At 45.2% G+C, this 18,968-nt stretch overlaps 1 protein-coding gene across 1 annotated transcript in view; it reads right to left on the bottom strand.

The window, feature by feature from the left end:
* Positions 1 to 18,968, bottom strand: part of rnf213b (ring finger protein 213b) — a 44,368-nt gene that overhangs the window by 18,673 nt on the left and 6,727 nt on the right. The window contains exons 16-40 of the mRNA XM_080789608.1: positions 17,879 to 18,928; positions 16,786 to 17,167; positions 16,468 to 16,652; positions 16,214 to 16,366; positions 12,146 to 15,964; positions 11,498 to 11,634; positions 11,255 to 11,353; positions 11,067 to 11,179; positions 10,846 to 10,959; positions 10,354 to 10,424; positions 9,768 to 9,930; positions 9,267 to 9,402; positions 8,673 to 8,861; positions 7,890 to 8,023; positions 7,379 to 7,557; positions 6,840 to 7,046; positions 6,023 to 6,210; positions 5,321 to 5,441; positions 4,153 to 4,253; positions 3,534 to 3,710; positions 3,203 to 3,348; positions 2,304 to 2,403; positions 1,733 to 1,844; positions 990 to 1,215; positions 198 to 412 (exon numbers count right to left, since the gene is read on the bottom strand). Of these exons, the coding sequence (XP_080645734.1) occupies positions 198 to 412; positions 990 to 1,215; positions 1,733 to 1,844; positions 2,304 to 2,403; positions 3,203 to 3,348; positions 3,534 to 3,710; positions 4,153 to 4,253; positions 5,321 to 5,441; positions 6,023 to 6,210; positions 6,840 to 7,046; positions 7,379 to 7,557; positions 7,890 to 8,023; positions 8,673 to 8,861; positions 9,267 to 9,402; positions 9,768 to 9,930; positions 10,354 to 10,424; positions 10,846 to 10,959; positions 11,067 to 11,179; positions 11,255 to 11,353; positions 11,498 to 11,634; positions 12,146 to 15,964; positions 16,214 to 16,366; positions 16,468 to 16,652; positions 16,786 to 17,167; positions 17,879 to 18,928 (8,517 nt within the window). The remainder of the gene's footprint in view (positions 1 to 197; positions 413 to 989; positions 1,216 to 1,732; positions 1,845 to 2,303; positions 2,404 to 3,202; positions 3,349 to 3,533; positions 3,711 to 4,152; positions 4,254 to 5,320; positions 5,442 to 6,022; positions 6,211 to 6,839; positions 7,047 to 7,378; positions 7,558 to 7,889; positions 8,024 to 8,672; positions 8,862 to 9,266; positions 9,403 to 9,767; positions 9,931 to 10,353; positions 10,425 to 10,845; positions 10,960 to 11,066; positions 11,180 to 11,254; positions 11,354 to 11,497; positions 11,635 to 12,145; positions 15,965 to 16,213; positions 16,367 to 16,467; positions 16,653 to 16,785; positions 17,168 to 17,878; positions 18,929 to 18,968) is intronic.

Genomic DNA, 18,968 nt, shown 5'->3' with positions numbered 1-18,968 from the left:
GCTGAAAAACACTGAGGCCTGCCGCAGGTGTTCCATGGCTGATGTCGCTTTCCCTCCTCTCTCTCTCTCTCTCTCTTATTCACAGAGAAAAAACAACACAGAACAACGCGGAAACACTCGATATTCACGGAGAAACAACAACACGGACCGCGTGGCAAGATTCTAGTACTGTATTCACTGAAGAAAGGGTTTTATACCTGACGTCTGAGGACGTCCGCTGGGAACGCCCAGCTCCAGCGGGGGCTGTTCATCAGGGCCAGTACACAGTCCCTGCCGGCCAGTCTGTGGAGCGCTCTGAGCAGGTACACCCGGTACCAGTCATTACTGCTACTGTACTCACACACTGCCCTGACCTGCTGCAAATATTCCACCTCCATCTCCTCCGCAGTGTCCACGCACCCATCTGCATGTGCTGAGGGGGGACAGACACACATGACAATAGATATTCAGTTCCATAGGTCAAAGCTCCCAATACCAGATATTTAAAATAATGTGCATGTAAATCTATCATAAGTCCCTGCGACATACTAGCGTCATGTCCAGGGAGTGTACTTGTACATCAAGCTGCCTCACGCTACAGAAACAGGAGATAGGCTCCTGCCCCATGGGCCTCATGGCTCGGCAAGGCTACTTACATCTATCATATCATTAAAGTTGGTATTAGACAACATGCAGCCACTAGATGTCGCACTACACCTCCCGTCCATATGCACAACTCCTCTGTTGCATGAGGTTCTTTATTTTTAAAGGCAGAATTGATTCACATGCAGTGTTGTAACTGCAAGTGTTTCTTTATGGAGGAAAATACCATTAGCAATACCATTTAACATGGATAATGGCTGCTGCCAGCTTAACTTCACATTACATTTTAAGACTCTGAACCCCTAATTGCTCCTGATGTGCTGGTTGGTGCCTTGCATGGTAATGTGTGTGTGATTGGGGGAATGTAATGCACAATCTATGTAAAGCATAATAAATGCACCATTTACCATTTATAAGTGAACAGCAAAATTTCTGGAGCAGCCGCGCCGCTGTGGTCAGACACAGCCGCAGTCTGGCCGTGTTGAGCAGAAACTCGGCCGGGTTCTGCTGTCTGCTGGCGGTCTGCCTCCGGGCCAGCCTGCCCAGGAACCGCCCCTCCGTCTGCAGTCTCCTCTGCCGCTCTCTGCTGCTGTCCTGGTGCCGCTCGCTCACCTCCGAGCACAGCAGAGAGTCCTGAAGCCAAAAACCCAAAGCAAAGCGCCATGGCAAAATCAGTGTTCATTTCGTGTGGAGGAGAGATCGAGTATTCGGGGATCCATTTAGAGCAGTGGTTCTCAACCAGTGGTCCTTGAGGGGTTTCCAGGTGGTCCCCATGGACCCTTATAGATGTTTAACTCTTGAGAGTGTAAGATGAAACCAAATGGACCTGTACGGGTCCATTTGGTTTCATATTACACTAAAATATTACACTTAAATTATTGTTAACATCCACATTACTTAATTTAAAAGAAGTCTACACAATCAGAGAATGTAGAAGAATTGTTATTTTTGATCAACATTCTCCTGTTATCCCTCCTATCGTACCAACATCATCAATACAGCAATTGTGGACAAAAATCGCCTAAAGTTTTTGGTCTGAGAGCCAAACTGTTATCACACGGTGGTCCGTGGCTCAACTGCAGAATAAAGAATGGGCCTTGATCTGAAAAGGGTTGAAAACCACTGCTTTAGAGGAAGGTGGCCTGGTTACCTGGAAGCAGTTGACAAAGAGCAAGTACAGCTCGGTGCGATCTTCCCTCGCCAGAATGTTCTCCTCCAGATTCTTCAGGTAGTTCTGGATGTGGGACTTCACCTGTTCAAAACTGATGTGCATAGAGTCGTTAAACAAGCATCATCATACAGTAGGCCTGAGAATGTGTGTTTAGTTTACACTAGTAGGTGCTTCTACTGTAGCTGTTTTTGTTTGTCATGTAGTGTGATTCTTGCAGGTACTTGTACTGTACTTAGGGCTGTCACGATTGCAAATGTATGTTAACAACTAATTGTCACATAAATAATTGCGATTATTGATTAATTGTGTTTTTTGCGTTGAACATTGGGACAATACAATTTGTCATTTCTGTTTGCCTTTTAGACTTCGTAATCACAAATTGCACAGGGCAGCTAGATATGACAAATATCTTAAATATACAAAGAACTCACTGACACATTTAATCATTCTTAATAATTATTTCTTTCAAATGTACCAAATAGCAGAAACAATTGACGATCATGCAAACTATTGCTATTAGGTGATTATGTAAGAATTGTGACAGGTCTACCTGTACTGCAGCAGGAGTTTGGGCAGCACGGAGCGGACGACGGGACTGTTGTCCACGCACTCCAGGAAGGGAGATAGTTCCCTGGTCCTGTACACATCTCCTATAGGCCACACACACATAACACAACCAATGAGCTCTCTGGTCTAATACACATCTCCTATAACGCCACACACTAATTACTAACTCTAACCCTAAATCTAACGTGGTGCATACGTTGGTTAGACATACTAATTCACACGTACCAAACACCAATCAAGCAATGTTTGGTCGTTTTTTTGTCGTTTTTTTGGGCCACCACAATGCTTTTCCAATGGGAGTCACATGGTTTGATCAAACATTTGTGTTTGATTGCTGATTGCTCCCCCCCTCATCAAACAAAAATGTTTGGTCAAACCATGTGACTCCCATTGAAAATGAATTGGAGCAGCAATCAAACAGCAATCAGCCATCACACACGGACCGGACATGTGTTGTGTAGGTGTGTACGAAGCCTAACAGTCCGACAGCCATTAGTCCGACAACACCGCATGTCCTAATCGCAGCCAAGAGGGTCCAGGCGAGTGATAAGTACTGGTGATTATCGCTTGATAACATTGGAAGCGGGTGCAATCAAAGCCATGCACTCCGTCAAAAGTCACTTTTTGATAAAGCCTTGCATGCACTTCAGTGCAACATCCCACATACACACAGCATGATCAGGAGTGTTCGTTCAACTCCACACTGACCATGAGCATCATAGATGATGAGAGAGGAGAGAAGCACCACCCAGTCCTTCTCAGGGTCTGTCTCCCTCATACACTGTATGTGTATGAGGTATGTGTCACATACACACAGCGTCAGGACTTTAACCAGGTCTCCCTTATGCAGACAGAACCTAGCGTTCATTTAACTCCACTGACCATGAGCATAGACGATGAGAGAGAAGAGCAGCTCCACCAGTCCTTCTCTGGGTCCGTCTCCCTCACACAGACAGAACCTGGACACCACCTCCAGGAAGAAGGAGTTACAGCAGTCCCGAATCTCTCTGTGCTGCTGCAGCGCCACCCTGCGGTGTCAGGTAAGAAATTCAGAAGTTAACTAACTATACTTTTACTAAAATAGCTGATTATATAAGCTAATTATCATAATTGCTAATTAATACTAATTACTATAATTGTTAAAGCAATGAAAAATTGTTTGCTCAAATCAAAAGAAAGTGTTTATGACTATTGTGGTCACTTTCTGACTCACTTGACGGTGTGAGACACAGTTGGCTGGAAGTTGGGTGGCACGTCTGTCCTGCATTTAGGACAGAAGTGTCTGTCTTGAAGGCTGTTCTGGAGGCAGGGCAGACAGAAGACATGCGCACAGGGCAGGGCAGAGGGCTCCCGGAGCTCCATGAGGCAAACTGGGCAGTTAATGCCATACCTTTGGGAAAACGATTGAAAGAAAGGCGAATTGCAGTGTTTATTGAGTAACCTTGTGGACGACAGATATACTGTAGACTAGAGTGTAGATTATGCTGTAAAGTGGAATTAATGAACATAGGTGTTAATCGTTACATTATGTCAGGGCAGAGATTCACAAGTATTGTGAACCTAGATGTTCTGATGTCAATGTGTCAGCAATATTCCACTGACCAATGTACAAGTTTGACTAATAACGGTCATATCTACCCAGAAACATGGGTTTCCAGTTAAAATCTGTTAACAAGTATGTCACCTTCTGGAAACCTGGGACTACATTTTTGCACAAAGCCTATTGCACTGCTTAGAAGCATTAACACACACCGCCCTCAACACGATAATCTTGCACAATCTTATCATTAAGTCTGCATTATAGTTGAATAATAAATAGCAGTGGGTCTAACCTTAGGTCCTTGCTGATACACTCGGCGTGATATGAGTTGAGGATACGAATGAGCTGCTTCAAGGTGTCCTCGCTACTTAGGTCAGGGGAGTCTCGCATCAGCTGTTGGAGAGACATTTAAAAACCAGGTTATGAACTGAGAACCTTTGGTCACCATCGTGTGATCTCCAAACATAGTACCGATGTAGTGGGGGGCTTTTAATGATTGGCTGGCCTCTAAGCCAATGGGAGACTAGCCCTATACAGCCAAACACTAAACCCTCTCTCCTCTCTCCCACCATGACTTGAGACTGCAAACGCGACTACAAAAAGCCCCACTAAGGTACAATAATGCAAGAGAATGGAATGCAAACTGATATAATATGACTTCTTGTTACTGTTACCGTTCAGAATGCCAGTTTGGTAATGGTCTGTAATTTATTCCTGTCTCTGTCACATTTGCTGGTTTAAGGGGTCCTTGAGGGAGTTCCAGGGGGTCCCCAGCTAAATGATAGTTTGTAACCAACTGGACCCTTATCGGTCTGTAATTCTGAAAGTGTACAAATGGTACAAATGGAAAGTGTACATTTGTACACTCTCAGAGTTAAATTAACATTGATTTTACAATATAAATTGTGGGTCCCAGAGATAGAAATACCATTAAATGGGGGTCCGTAGACTAATGCATGTCAAACTGGCGGTCCTTGAAATTAAACGGGTTGAGAATCACTGCTAGAGCCGCAAAAATCTTCTCTTATGGGGGTCCCTGGCATATCTCTTCAAATGGGGGTCCACGGACTAATTAGTGTCAATTTGGGGGTCCTTGACATGAAAAAGTTTGGGAACCACTGTTTTAACCCATTTTGGGCGGGAAGCCCTTTTGGTGTTAGCATTATGTTATGCTTTAGCTATTGAAAAATAGCAGATCTACAAGCTCATAGCGCGGCACTCAGTGCCGCGCTATGAGCTTGTAGATCTGCTATTTTTTTTTAATCGAAGAACGACTGACATAGAAACATAGCTTTTTCAGAAAACTGTCATTTTCAAACAGACATTTTTAGAATCTGATCTCAGGTCAAAATGGGATTCACAGAGACAACATGGTTATTTTCTACTGGCCCTCGTAAGCTACTCTTGATGACAGTACATGCCAGTTAGTTACATCATGCACATGTAATTATTTGACTCACCTTTAGAAGAAGGCTGCAGTGCTCCAGAGTCAGGCCCTTCGTTTCAGAGTCTCTTTGTTTGAGCTCAAATGTGACCTGCTGGATGAATGCTGATACAACCAGCAGTCCACGCCATGTCGACCTGTACAGACAATACATTTAAGCACATTCTCTCTCCCTTTCTAACGTAAAAGGACCACTTGTTCATGATAAAATGCCACACTTTTCTTTCCTACTCTGTCTGTGCCTCATGGGAGGGCTGTGGGCAGTTCAGAAACCCGTCCATCAGTGACATCATCGATGGGGAATCCATGTAATAGAAACGACAGGCTTTCTATTCCTGAAAATTTGCAATGCAATAATGGAAAATATTATAATAATTGAGGGGCGCTAACCCCTCCTATATACAGCTTTTGTCCACACACGTATCAATATTTACCATTGACAATGAAAGGAGAAATTGGGTCAAATGTCCACCAAATATGACGTAAACATTGTCCCCACACGTCTCATATTTGCCATTGACAATGAAATTATGACGTAAATGTGTACGATGACAAGAGCACCCCTCACTTTTTTTAAATCTTGTTTAAAAAACATCTGCCTAACGATGATGTCGGATGGTGGACGGGTTTCTGAATCCTCCTACAGACTGAGTAGGAAAAAATTGTGATATTTTATCCCGAAGAAAAGAAAAAGACAAAAACCATTTATATAACAGACCTGATGGAGTTCAGATGTTGGAGACAGCCAGGGCTGCAGAGGGCGCTGTACTTGTGGCCTAAGGCTCTATCCAGACATGGTTGCAGGAACTCTACTCGCCGCACAAAACACTCACATTCTTGCAGGGAAGTCACAGTAAGCAGTTTGGTGTTCTCGACGCAGACACCTAGAGCTAAGATGTCTTCGACCTGACAAAAACAACACGTAAACAAAACCACACAGCTGCACGCATTTAGTTAAAACGCTCTTAATATGACAGGAATATTATTTTTAGTGTGCAGTCTAACACTCCCCGACATACAAAAGACATGGAGGACAACAATATATGTTACATATTATTATAACATAATAATGTTATAATACGAGCTGTTATTTTTCTAGCCTATACAACTGCTAAATGTGAGTTTTAACATGGTACAGTATGCCGCCTTCAGTACTACAGGGCGCATACGTTGGTGTGAGGTACAGTAGTAACAGCTCGACATGCGCCAGTCCGACATGCGTGGCCGGTTAAGACTCACCCGTGGCCAGCGACATGGGTGGCTGCCTGGCTAGTTAAGACACATGCGTGGCCGGTTAAGACTCACCTGTGGCGCCGACATGCGTTGCCGGTTAAGACACATACGTGGCCGGTTAAGACTCACCCGTGGGTTCCGCGTGTCGTTAGGTTTAGGGGTAGTGTGGTGGCCTATTGTGTGTCGGGCTGTTAGTACGTCGCACCAAAGATATGCACCCCGGTACTACTATCATTATAATATGCTTTTCCTCTCACTGTTCACCCCTTATCTCAACACCGCTCAAAGTGTTTCTTTCTCACCATTTCCGTGGGTTCCCTCCTCTGTGAGCCCTGCTGAGAGACGTCTCGGGCCAGCTGGGGCCGGAGCGTCAGAATGTGGGACAGAGTGTCCAGTCTGGAGGCATAGTGTCTGGCGGCAGCCATGACCCAAGCAGGAGAGAGGTCGGGGACAGACCCCATGGACCGCCCGAGCTCAGAGACGCAGCCTAACATCGCCCCGGTGAACACCTGTGTTGTTTGGATCGATGAGACATTTAAACATGCATGGTAGTGCACGGTACTTCGCACACGCTTGTTTTAACCCATTCAATATATACGAATGCTGTCTAAATAAGTAGTACATTCAAGATTTTTCAGAAATCTGGAGGCGAGATGAACATAAACCTTATATAGTGTGGTAAAAGATACAGTATGTATTCTGTGTGTTTCTCAGGCAATTCGGAAATGCGTTGGGGTCAAACATTGCGTGGTGTGGACATTTTGTCAAGAAATGACAAAAGCGCCACAATCACACGATGAAGCATACATCAACGATCAACCTTAATTCAAAACATCTGTACCGTGAGCTCATCCTTGGAGGTGATCTTCAACGAGAGAAGCAGGAAGTCTCGTAGGTAACGGCGGCCATACTCCAGTCGCTCCTGGTCCGAGAGCTTCTTTAGGTGACCTCCCAGTCGGCTGTTGTTGAAGGCACTCACAAACTGAACAAGCCTCTGTGTGTCGTCATCCTCCGTCGTCACTGAGAGATGCATACACATTAAATAACTGACGACTGTGGCGTGTGTGTGTGTGTGTGTGTGTGTGTGTGTGTGTGTGTGTGTGATCTCATCATTAGTAGTCACTGAATTGAACTAATATTTAGGGTCGTCCCGATAATAATGTTTTTCCCTGATTCCGATTAGATTTTGAGTATCTACCGATTTTCCCGATCCGATATTTATATTTTTATGCCACTTAAGTTATGCCATATCATCACAATACTAGTACAATATCCAAAATCACAGACAATATCCAGTCTAATATCATGTTATATGGATATAATATTATCGTAATATTTGATCCGTGACTGACCTGGTATGAATTCAGACTCCTCCCACAGGCTCTGGACCTGCCTCCTCATGAGCCAGCTGAACGGAGCAGAACAGGACTGTTCTTCGCCGTCCAATGGCAGAAAATGTTCCACTAAGACCTCCTGGTCTGCCCCACTAGAAAGATGGATTTACAATGACAATGAACACTGTAAGACAAGACAAGGCTGTCATTCATTTATTCAAATTCTGTTTAGTAGTGTACAGTACATATAGGTTTGCTCAGTACAGGGGCGGCAGTGGCTCAGGGGTAGAGTGGCTGGTAGAGGTTCCCAGTTCGATCCCAGGTTAGTGTCAAAGCGTCCTTGAGCAAGACTCTGAACCCCTAATTGCTCCCGATGTGCAGGTTGGTTAGCCTGGCTAATTAGACTCAAATCACACTATTCTTTTTTGCCAACGGCTGATTCGTGTCTGGCTTTAACCAGGCTACAGGTTGATGCCTCGCATGGTTTCCATGGCCATCGGGGTATGAATGTGTGTTTGTGAATGAAATGCACAATCTATGTGAAGCGTTTTGGATAAATGTAAGTGCTGTTTGTCAGCTTTCAAACATTTCAATGACAAACCCACTGATGCACCCATTCTATGGGTTTACGCAGGCATGAAGAACTTCAATGTCCACAAGTTGCATTAATTTTGCTTTGCTTTTACTGGAAATAAAGTGCATAATACAAAAATGTACTCATTCTTCTGTGCTACTGGTAAAAACCATGTCTCCACGTAGGTGTATGAATTCTCCCCCCACACCTGTCCAAGCACCATTTACCTTGAGTTTTGAGGTGGCGTCAGGTCTAAAGTCTGCGCGTCTGCCAGAATGTCCAACCACAGCTGTTTGAGACCCTGGCTGATGACAGCACTCGAGAGCAAGTCCAGGTTGGCATATCTGTCCAGCACTTCCACCATGCCGGCCAACATGGGAGTCAGGGTAGACTGAAGACAGCGCCAGAGTGTATGCCTGGCACATTATTATAAACAAAAACAAAGCTCACATTCCATTTAACTAATTTTTGCAGTAAGTAAATTAGTGCCTGCACAGTACATTCTCTGCAAACTGAACTAGTTGTGACACTACTTGACATCTTGGACACATTACAATGCTGCGTTCACACGGGCAGAGGCAAAGATACAGTCTACCATATATATTTTCAATGGAAGCCAGCGACATGAAGATACAAAGATACATCCGATGTTTGTAGCTGCTGCAAAAGAAAAGGTAGAGCTGGTTTCAACTTCAGCTACAAAGATACAAAGCTACAAATACGCTAGCAGTGTAGCTTTGCATCTTTGCATCTTTTGCACCTGTCCGTCTGAACACAGGATAAGAAGTGTTTTTGTAGCAGTAGTTTCTCCAGGGGTTTACCGTAGAGTGCCCCCTTCCTGTAGAGCTTGGCGTTTCTTGGCTTCCCTGTTAACCCACTCCCCAGGACTGGGCATCATCTCCTCCCTCTGTGCCAGGACCCCCGCCAGTCTGCCGAGTAACACCTCCTGGAAGCGAGCTTGGACAAGTTTCATTGTGTTAAAGAACTAAGAACTAAAAGACATCGCTAGGATGCAACTGGGACGTATCCTCAGTGATGTATCCCCCCCCCCAAAAAAATGCATCATTAAGTACAGTATACAGTACGTGGTTTTGACCTTAGCACCACCCACCTAAACGTAAGCCTCGCCCACAGCTGTGTGGCGGTCTATTTAAGTCATGTTAACTCCATACATTGTACAAAAATCAAGGTACAAGGTACAAAAATTATCTTTAATGTTTATTCCCTTTATGGGAATAAACACATTTGTCTAAAGCTATTCATTATGTAAATCTATATGAGAATGCTATAGATATAAATCTGCATCCGGGTTTTCTGTTTACCTTCTATATGTCCATGGTGGACTCCCAGAAGATCCAGGAGTTGGCACATCCGCTGTATGCTCCTCGGTTTCACCTGACCGGGGTCTCTCAGGAGACTCACGGCTTTCTGGACGCAAGACCTCACCAACGACAGGCTGTGGAGGTGAGCCGTCTCCATCTGTGCCTGAAAACATTTCCAAGGTGTATTAACCCATTTAGGCCTGACGTCGAAATAAAAAAAATGTCTTCTAATTTTCTGATAAAACTCATGTTTCAATCAATCAATCAATGCTCAATATTTCATGTCAAGGACCCCAAAAATGATATGTAATATGCCGCCGACTCCCATCTTAAAATATGTTGTTCCAGGGGGCCCTGAGTTAAAAAACGTTCGCTCTGAAAGAATATATATTCAAGGATTTGAGGCACATTTAACGATAAAAAAGCAGATCTACAAGCTTGTAGATCTGCTATTTATAACATAATGCTTAAAACACCAAAAGGGGTTCCTGCCGAGAATGGGTTAAAGCTCAAAACGTTAGTCAGTGTTGTGTCGTGTTAGTACCGTATGAAACAGACACCGTGTAGTGTCATCATGTTTATCTACCTTTGTGCTCACATCTATTTCAGAGGGTCGTTCCGTGTTCTCCGTTTCATTCTCTGTCTCCATTTGTTCAACTGAAGACCAGGACATTACACTTTGGTTACATTTAGGATATAAAAAATACATTGATAACACATTAACACCAGTGGTTTTCAACCAGTGGTTGGGGGACCACCAGTGGTCCTTGAGGAGGTTGTAGGTGGTCCCCAGATAAGTGATGGAGAGTTGGTATGATATTTAACTCAACAGTTCCATTTTTGTTAGACATATGCATTGCTAAGTTAATTTACAAGAAGTCTACACAATTAGAGAATGGAAAATAATTGTTATTTTGATCGTTTGCCTGTTATCTCTCCTATGGTACCACATCAATACATGGTTCCGTGTCTCAAATGCAGAATAAATAATTGGCCTTGATATGAAAAGGGTTGAAAACCACTGCACTACACTATTGTTTAGTAATGAGTCATGGCTCAGATGATTTACAATGTTTACCTGGCAGCGCAGGGTGGAGCAGCGTGCTAATCAGAGTATCACAGAAGACAGACAGGTTCAAACTCATGTCTTCTGTATCCCTGAGGTCATCGATGTGCACCGAGTGCCAGGCTCCTTTGGCACATGACAAAAACAGCAGTTAGTGTTTTGATGAAAGCAAAACACACAACTGTACGTTAGTAGACAAGTGTATTGTGCGCTTTGCAAAATACAATATTCACCTCCTTGGAATCCGATGTATTGAGATCGACCAGAGATCCTGGAGAGCTTGGCAACGAACACCACGCAATAAGCCTGATCTTTTAGTGGCATCAGGTAATTCATGGTGCAGTATCTAGACGTGAATGAAATCATTAATGAAATAACATTTGAAGTACAGTGCTTATTTTATTTATTTAACTGGCCTTACTTAGCTGATGCTATGAGCTCATCACTGCAGTGGGATTCCTCTATGTCCATCTGAACAAGCAGGGTGTGGAGGGAAGAGCCATTGGCATGTATAAAACTCCTGGGCAGTGAATAGGAGGGATAGAGACACATCGTTTATATATTTGTAATGTACAGTATGACTTATAATCTTCATATACAGTGAGTAATACATAAACAAATCCTTTCTTATGTCCTATAAAAATGCTTGTGTATGGGAACATACTGTATCTTGCTGCAGAAGGACACCTCCGTGTCAAACTGATGAAGGGAGAGTGGCAGGATGCTCTCTGTGTGCAGGCCGAGAGCCTGAGCCACGACTCTCACGTCTGCTCTGGTTAGCAAGCTGGAGAATGTCGTGACCTTGGGGAAAAACAGAAACAAGACACTGAAAACACCTCGAAATGTGTAAGAAAGACCTAAATAGCCTACTATTACATCACACTTAGAACTAATTGACACTAATTAGCCCGCGGACCCCCATTTGAAAACATATGCCAGGGACCCCCATAAGAGAAGAGTTTTACGGCTCTAGCAGTGATTCTCAACCTGTTTAATTTCAAGGACCCCCAGTTTGACATGCATTAGTCTATAGACTAATGGCATTTCTATCTCTGGGACCCCCAATTTATATTGTAAAATCAATATTAATTTAACTCTGAGAGTGTACAAATGGAACCAAATGGTTCCATTTGTACACTCTCAAAGTTACAGACCCATAAGGGTCCAGTTTGTTCCAAACTATCATTTGGCTGGTGACCCCCTGGAACTCCCTCAAGGACCCCTTTGGGAACCACTGACTTAGAAGATATGAGTATGAAGTGGGAGCAAAGTGACTATGGTAAATGGTGAATATGGTAAATCAATTGCCTACCTCAACAAACTTGCTGGAGTCATGAAGGTTGTTCAGGTGAAAGTCCAGGAAGTCTCGGAGCGAGTGATGATGCTGCTGCTGGAAGTAGATCCTCTGAAGCTGCTCCTTCTCCTGATTGGCTAAGCCTGAATACTTCAGCCTCAGCACAGAGTCGGGAGTCGCGCAGCTCAACAGGAAGCACTTGGCCGATTGCAAGACCTCGTCTTCCACAGTTGTCTCGACAGACACCAGACCGTGTTCCGTCTCCATGTCTGTGTTGTTGTCCTCGGTCCCGTGATGCAACACCTCCATGACGGTGTCATCTGGGGTTTCCACTGACTCCTTGTTTTGCTCGTTGCCACTGGTATCTATATCCATTGCATCAACCACCTGGTTAGCCTCTACTGCTTGTCTGTTAGTAGCTGACTCCACTGTTTTGTTTGCCTCAACGTCCTCCAGTGATTTGTTTTTCCCAGTCGCTGACTGTTGTCCTACGGCACTGTCGCCTGGCTTTTGTGCTACCATCTCCAGTGCCTGTAAAAGAGCGCTGGCGCAGGCATCACCTTGGAAGCCGACAAATACGTCTGACAGTCTGAAATCCTCACCGGCAAACTCTTTCACCCACTCCTGCAGTTGACTCAGAACCCTGCGCTGCCAACGAGTCAGATCGGTGCTCCTGTCTACCCTGTGCTTTTCAAGCCTGTTGATGAGAGGCACCGGGAAGTGTTCATAGACCTTCTTCTGGTCCTCCACCACCACCAAACGGAAGTGTTTGTGGACACGACACTTGACTCTGTGGGAGCCCAGTCCCAAATCAACATACCGCTGCGTGCTCAGGTAAACATAGTATTGGTTTAAGGCGTCGTAGAGGCTCTCGTAAAGATTCTGCATGTTGAGGAGGATGACTGTACGCCCGGTCTCCATGCAGGTCTTCACCCGGTTCACGTTCCGGCACACTTGGGCGTATTCCTGGTCCTTGGGAAATCCGGAGCCAAACACAATCTCTGGGCTAGTGTGGTCTCCTTTGGCAAAGATCTGTTGCTGAAGGATGTGGAGAGCCGCGTTGTTAGTGGTGAGCAAAAGCAGGTATCGGCATTCTTGGTCATTGTAGCGGTCAAGATTCTTTTCAACCATTTGCAGGGTGCATGGCCTTGGCATTTCTTTGACGTTTTGGGAAACCTCTTGGAAGAATATGACTGGGTCAAAACCTTCAGGCTGTCCACTGAAGTTGCGCAAAATTGCCTCTAGCAACTGGCTGTCATCTGGCTCTTGTTGTGAGGATTTAACTGCTGCAAAGAGCATTTTGACTAGGCTGTAAAAATCCCTGAGGCCAAAAAACTGATTCTTTGCTGTCGCATGGCAAATGTTCAGGAAGGCCTTCGCCAAAGGTAAGAAGAGGTGTTTGATTTTGAGAAGAATGTGGTTGGAGGATGAACAAATCCCCTTGGCAGTTTCTACCAGTTCATCCTCACTGGGATCCCATCTGGACACAAATATCCCTCTGTTCATCTTTGCTGGATCAAGAGCCCAGTTGGAGATACCAACAAACCCAACCTTCATGTGTGGATCTGGCTTGTCGTTGTCAATGCAACCATCCTCCAAGAGTGGATGGAGGGCCTTCAAGGGCATTTGTGGTGAATCTTCTGCAAGACCGATCTCATCCAGCACCACCACGGAGACATACTCGTCCATGTTCTTGTCTTTCTGAAAACGGGCGCAGTTCCTGAATGTCCCTATGATGCCCTCAGGACTTGAGTGGGGACTGCATTGGAAGGAGACCATATGAACTTGCTTGAGGTCCTTGAACAGTTCACAACGAGAGTTTTGGCCCTGCATGGCATCAGCAACCACCGTCTTGGCAAGGGACTTTGAGCTCCCTGGCTTGCCAACTAGAAAAAGGGGGATTCGCAGCTCAATGCAAACCACCATAAGGAACACATTCTCTTTGAGGGCTACATTCTTGGCTATTGTCTCCCTCGTCTCTATGTTCTGAAGGAAGAAGTCTTGACAAGATGAAATTTCTCCTTGCAACGCGTCCGCAGTGCAGAAGGGGTCAGGAAAGTATTGACAGATAAAAGAAAGATACTCTTCCTTGGACACTAGAGATGGGTAGTAACTCACTCCCACTGCAAGAACCAAGCACTTCAGTGTCATATGAACACTGTTGATGCCCCTGCAATTGGGGAACATGTCAGAGCCATGCTGGTAGAACCAAATTAGCACTTTCATGGACCTCTCCACGTCTCTTAGGCTCACAAAGCTGCACTCGTCCTTTCGATCACGCATGTACATTTGAGAGGCCGCCAGCACATTTGAAATTATGCTTTTGCAAACTGTTGGCAAAGCATGGTCTTCGACTTGCTTCTGAACAATCTGCTTGATGTAGGAGAGCTCGGTTGCATCACTTAGCTGGCCAAAGTCCCACACCAAGGAAGCCATGCTTGGAGGCAGGGGATGAACTCTGTACACCAGCTGCCTCAGAGGAACTTTGCCAAGGCGATCTTCGGTTTCTGCTGCCCTCACTCTGTATCCTAAACCAGCACGCTCCAAGCGCTCCACCATTTCAGGCGAATGCTTTCGGTAAGGATTGCAAGCAGCGATTATTTTCAAGCCGCTGTCTGCCTTCAGAGGACGCCCTTGAATGGTTTGGTCACATAGAATTTCTTTGATGGCGAAAATGGCCTCCGTGGTGTTTGCCTCGTCAAAGAATAAAATGGTGTCAAGTTTATGCATTCTGCGGTTGCTCCTAGCAAGTGTCTCAGCCTCGTCCACCTTTCTGTAGATCATCTCAGCTGTGGTTCCTCCATGAACTTTGACAAGTTTCAGGTTCTCTACTGCACTTCTCCCCTCCCTCTGAAGATCGCACAGGAAACGGACTAACCTAGTCTTGCCACAGCCCGTCTCTCCCATGATAATAACTGGAATTCCACACCTAAATCTCATGTGAATGGCTAACATCTTCATCACATTGTCAGCCGTGAGCTCATATGTTGGGTCTGGATCAAATCCTCCACTCATTCCCTTCTCGGCACCAACAACACGGGAAATCCTCTTGATTTTGTCTGGCCGAGGCAGCTTGTCAAAGTCTTCAGTGAGACAGATATTTTGCCGCTCCAAACCTTCAGAAAGCTTGAGCGTCATCACGTCTCCTATGAGCACCTTACTACCGTGAGGAACGACCGCGTTGAGGGTGGGTCCCCTCTCACTTCTCACCACGTGAAAACCAAGGAAAGACATTGAGTTTCGGTCTGCATTGAAGAAAATGTACGGGTGAGGCTCACTTTCCCAACTCTTGCGAATGGTCAGACGGGCTATGAGGTCATCCCACTCATCGTGGTCAAGTGAATGATGCAGGGGGCTTTGATCAGAGGGGTCCATAGACGGCGACGCAAAATCCCGTGCCATCAGGATCATGAATTTCACAATGAAGCCCTTGAAACCAGGCAGCTGGTCGGCGAGAAAGTCTGGATCACAGAAAATGGAGTTCTCACAGTCTTTCAGCTGCACATTGAGGAACCAGGAGAAGTTCTTCAATTCGGCCCAAGATGGGTCCAGCATTCCACAGTTTGATAGGAAGTGGTGTAGACAATCAATGGGATCCCCCACCGGCTTGGACCCTACCTGGTACCTAAAGGGATCCAGGTCCTGATTCCTGTTGAAGAGTTTTAAGAATTGATATGGTCTCTGGATCGCTTCACTGGCAAATTCTTGCTCGTCCATGAGTGGATCCAAGGTCTTCCTTGTCGTTGGCATCCTTCGGTTATTTAACAACAGCTCTTTCACCTCCGTTGGAGGACGACAGGTAATGGTCGGCAGAATGTCAAGAAGTCCAAGTTTCATCTGTGAGGCCAAGACATTAACGTATAAGAGGTCACCAATAAACAATGTTTAACCACTTAACGCCATGCTCAGTCTACATTAGACCCCCTTCTGTTTTAGCTCTACACAATAATAATATCTTTGCCAAAAATAGCCGATCTACAAGCTTAAAATGCATCACAATGTGATACGTTGTGTGTTTGTAGATGACACATTTTCGCCAAAATAAATAGTTGCTAGGGTTCTTAATAGAAATGTCATTTATTATACCTCCATTGGTTGGCTACTGTGTGGTGTACGTGGCCTCAGGATCTCAACGGTGATCAAGTGAGCGGCATTTCTTCTCCACAGCATTCCCTGGCTGTCGTTCAAACAGCCCAGAACTAGCAGGCGGAACAGAAGCTCCTCCAGGCCAGAATGAACCTGACAATTAACAAATGAAGAAAATAGGAACCTGTCAAGTTCACAATAATAATTAGGACCAGCAATGAATGTAGAGGGAAAAGCAATAGCAATAGACTCACGGCGGCCGTGTCGATGTGAAGGAGCACAGGGTCTTGTTCTCTGAGCGGTGCTAGTCTGTCAGACAGAGTCTGAACGAAGGCGTCTAGCTCAACCTGTGGTTCAATCAAACTTATCCTGATATGTCGGCTGTCGCGAACGCTCTTCTGGAACTTCTCAAACAAACGATCCACATAAAGAGATTTCCCTATGGTATAGGCAAAAATAAAAAATAATCAGCCATGTCAATAGTTATGAAATATTGACTATAATTTCTTTCCCGTAAAACACAGTTGTAAGGTACAGTACATAAAAACAGGTACAGTATTTATTTGGCTTACCAACTGCAGGGCGTGCAGATGACACCATCCAGACTGACAGCTGCTCTGGATAGATCTGTGAGACAGAGCTATGTTGTAGGACTACTGGGACCATGAAATGGTGGCGTAGGTATTTCCTGGCGGTCTCCGCCGTTATACCCACTCCCGCCTGCACTTTGTGGTTGCTGAAGAACGAGGGCACATATCTGTGCTGGTGCTGAACGGGGCTGACCATGACCAAGCGATAACGAGGGTCCGCGTTTCTTTCCAGGTGCTCAAAGAGCTCCCCCAGTGCCACACTGACATCATAGCCCAGCACGCCAGGGTTGACCAGGGAATAGATCCTCTGCCGGCTGCCTACGGAGCCTCCTTGACCCAAGGCTCGACGAAGGAAGATCTCCACCTCAGAATCAGAATCAGAATCATCTTTATTGTCACAGTTTTACAAGTAAAAAAGTGGGTTCGTAAAAAAGCAAGAAATAACACTTAGAAGCTCATTCCACACACAAACAGCACACTCTATTAGAGGGTCTCTCTTAGCTACTTTACAAACGGCACAGCTGTAAGGTCTCTAAGGGTTTTCCAGATATTTACAAGCTTGTTTCACGAAGGCTATTAGACGTCTGTCTAAAAATCACACCCGTGTGAAGTGAGGGGCGCCAATATATTAAAGTCCAACTCATGTTAATTAAGTGATGTAATGGTGATGTAAAATAAACGGTACCAACACAAACATTAAATGCCATTAACAATAAAGAGACAATATGACGTAATGAGGGACAATATGACGTACATTTTCCCTTCATTGTCAATGGCGTTTTTAAAACAAACATTGAACTAAAAACAAACATTAAACCTGTATATAGGAGGGGCTAGCGCGCCCCTCAAAAATGGGTTATAATCTATACATTTGGTCTATATGTTTTATTGCGGTCCAACCTTAGCCTAGAAGTTGATTTATTTTATTAAGAAGTATATTCATTCTTTATTGGATGATGTACGACGACAAGAGCGCCACACACTTCACACGGGTGTGATTTTAGACCTTTTGTGGGTAGGGTCTCTGTTATCTTATTTCCTTATATTATTCCTTATTTCCTTATTATTATCTTACCTCCTCCTCTGTGGTCTCCTCTCCACAGACCAGCACCTCGTCGGTGGACGGCAGTGTTTGCTCTGGACTCTCCATGTAAAAAGACAGCGTGGTGGAGAAAACCTCTGTGGTCGGGCAAAGAACCAGGTTGGGCTTTCCCTCCTGAAGAGCAGGCGGTAGCCTCCTTGATACACGCTGCCGGTTCGCGTCAGAGAGAGACGAGAGGAACCGAGCCAAAGTGGCGATGTCGAGCTGTTGGCGGAGATATCGCGTTGTGTCTGTGTTGAATCGTCTCCAGAGGTCCTCCATGCTTTCCTTGGCGTCCTCCTCCATCATGGCTCCACCCTCGACGTCTGCAGCATTGTCATCATTGTCCATGACATCTTCATCTTCAGAGGAAAATTCAATGAAATCTTCTTTAACGTCACCATCACTTTCCCCGGCTCCTGTCGATGAGATGTCTGCGCAATCTTCATAGTTATAGGTGACGTCTTCATCTTCGGAGGAGGATTCAATCAGATTTTGTTCGATGGCGTCACATTCCCTTGCTGAAGTTGACTCAGAGTAGACAGAAAGATCATCTTCACCACCATCACCCAACAAAGCGTAACACGGAGACTGTGGCCTTAAAGGCTTTCCTGTTGCTTCAGCAAAGGCCTTTCTAAGGTCAGACAGAGTGCACTGGGAATTTATGGGATGAAGCAAATGCCACAACTGTTGTGGAACCGGAGCCTGCCGCTGGCACACTTTGAATATGCACTGGCACAGGTACACCATCTGTTCTGAGGTGTAGTGGTTCAGCACATGATAGATGGCTCTCTTCTCATTCACAAACAAACACCATTCTTTATGGCAGGTCTCCATGGAACGACAAAGCTCCTGTAGCTGCTCCGTCACCTCCCCAAAGTACAACATGCTTTTACCCTGAAGGGAGAAGAACGTCACTCGGATGCATGGCTGCCTCTCTGGGCAACAACACTGGACCTGAGCACGCCAGTCCCTAAAAAGCATGTTGCCTGATGACTGCATTTGAAGAAGGATAGAACCCAGTCTTTGGATTCCTTCAAAGACCTAGAAACAACAAGGGGAGATTCATACAATTAGTGATTAG

The sequence above is a fragment of the Protomyctophum bolini genome (assembly GCF_963924005.1).
Source record: "Protomyctophum bolini genome assembly, chromosome: 18".
Classification (NCBI taxonomy): domain Eukaryota; kingdom Metazoa; phylum Chordata; class Actinopteri; order Myctophiformes; family Myctophidae; genus Protomyctophum; species Protomyctophum bolini.
Note: the sequence above shows the minus strand (reverse complement) of the source record. Positions and strands in the feature narration are given on the sequence as shown.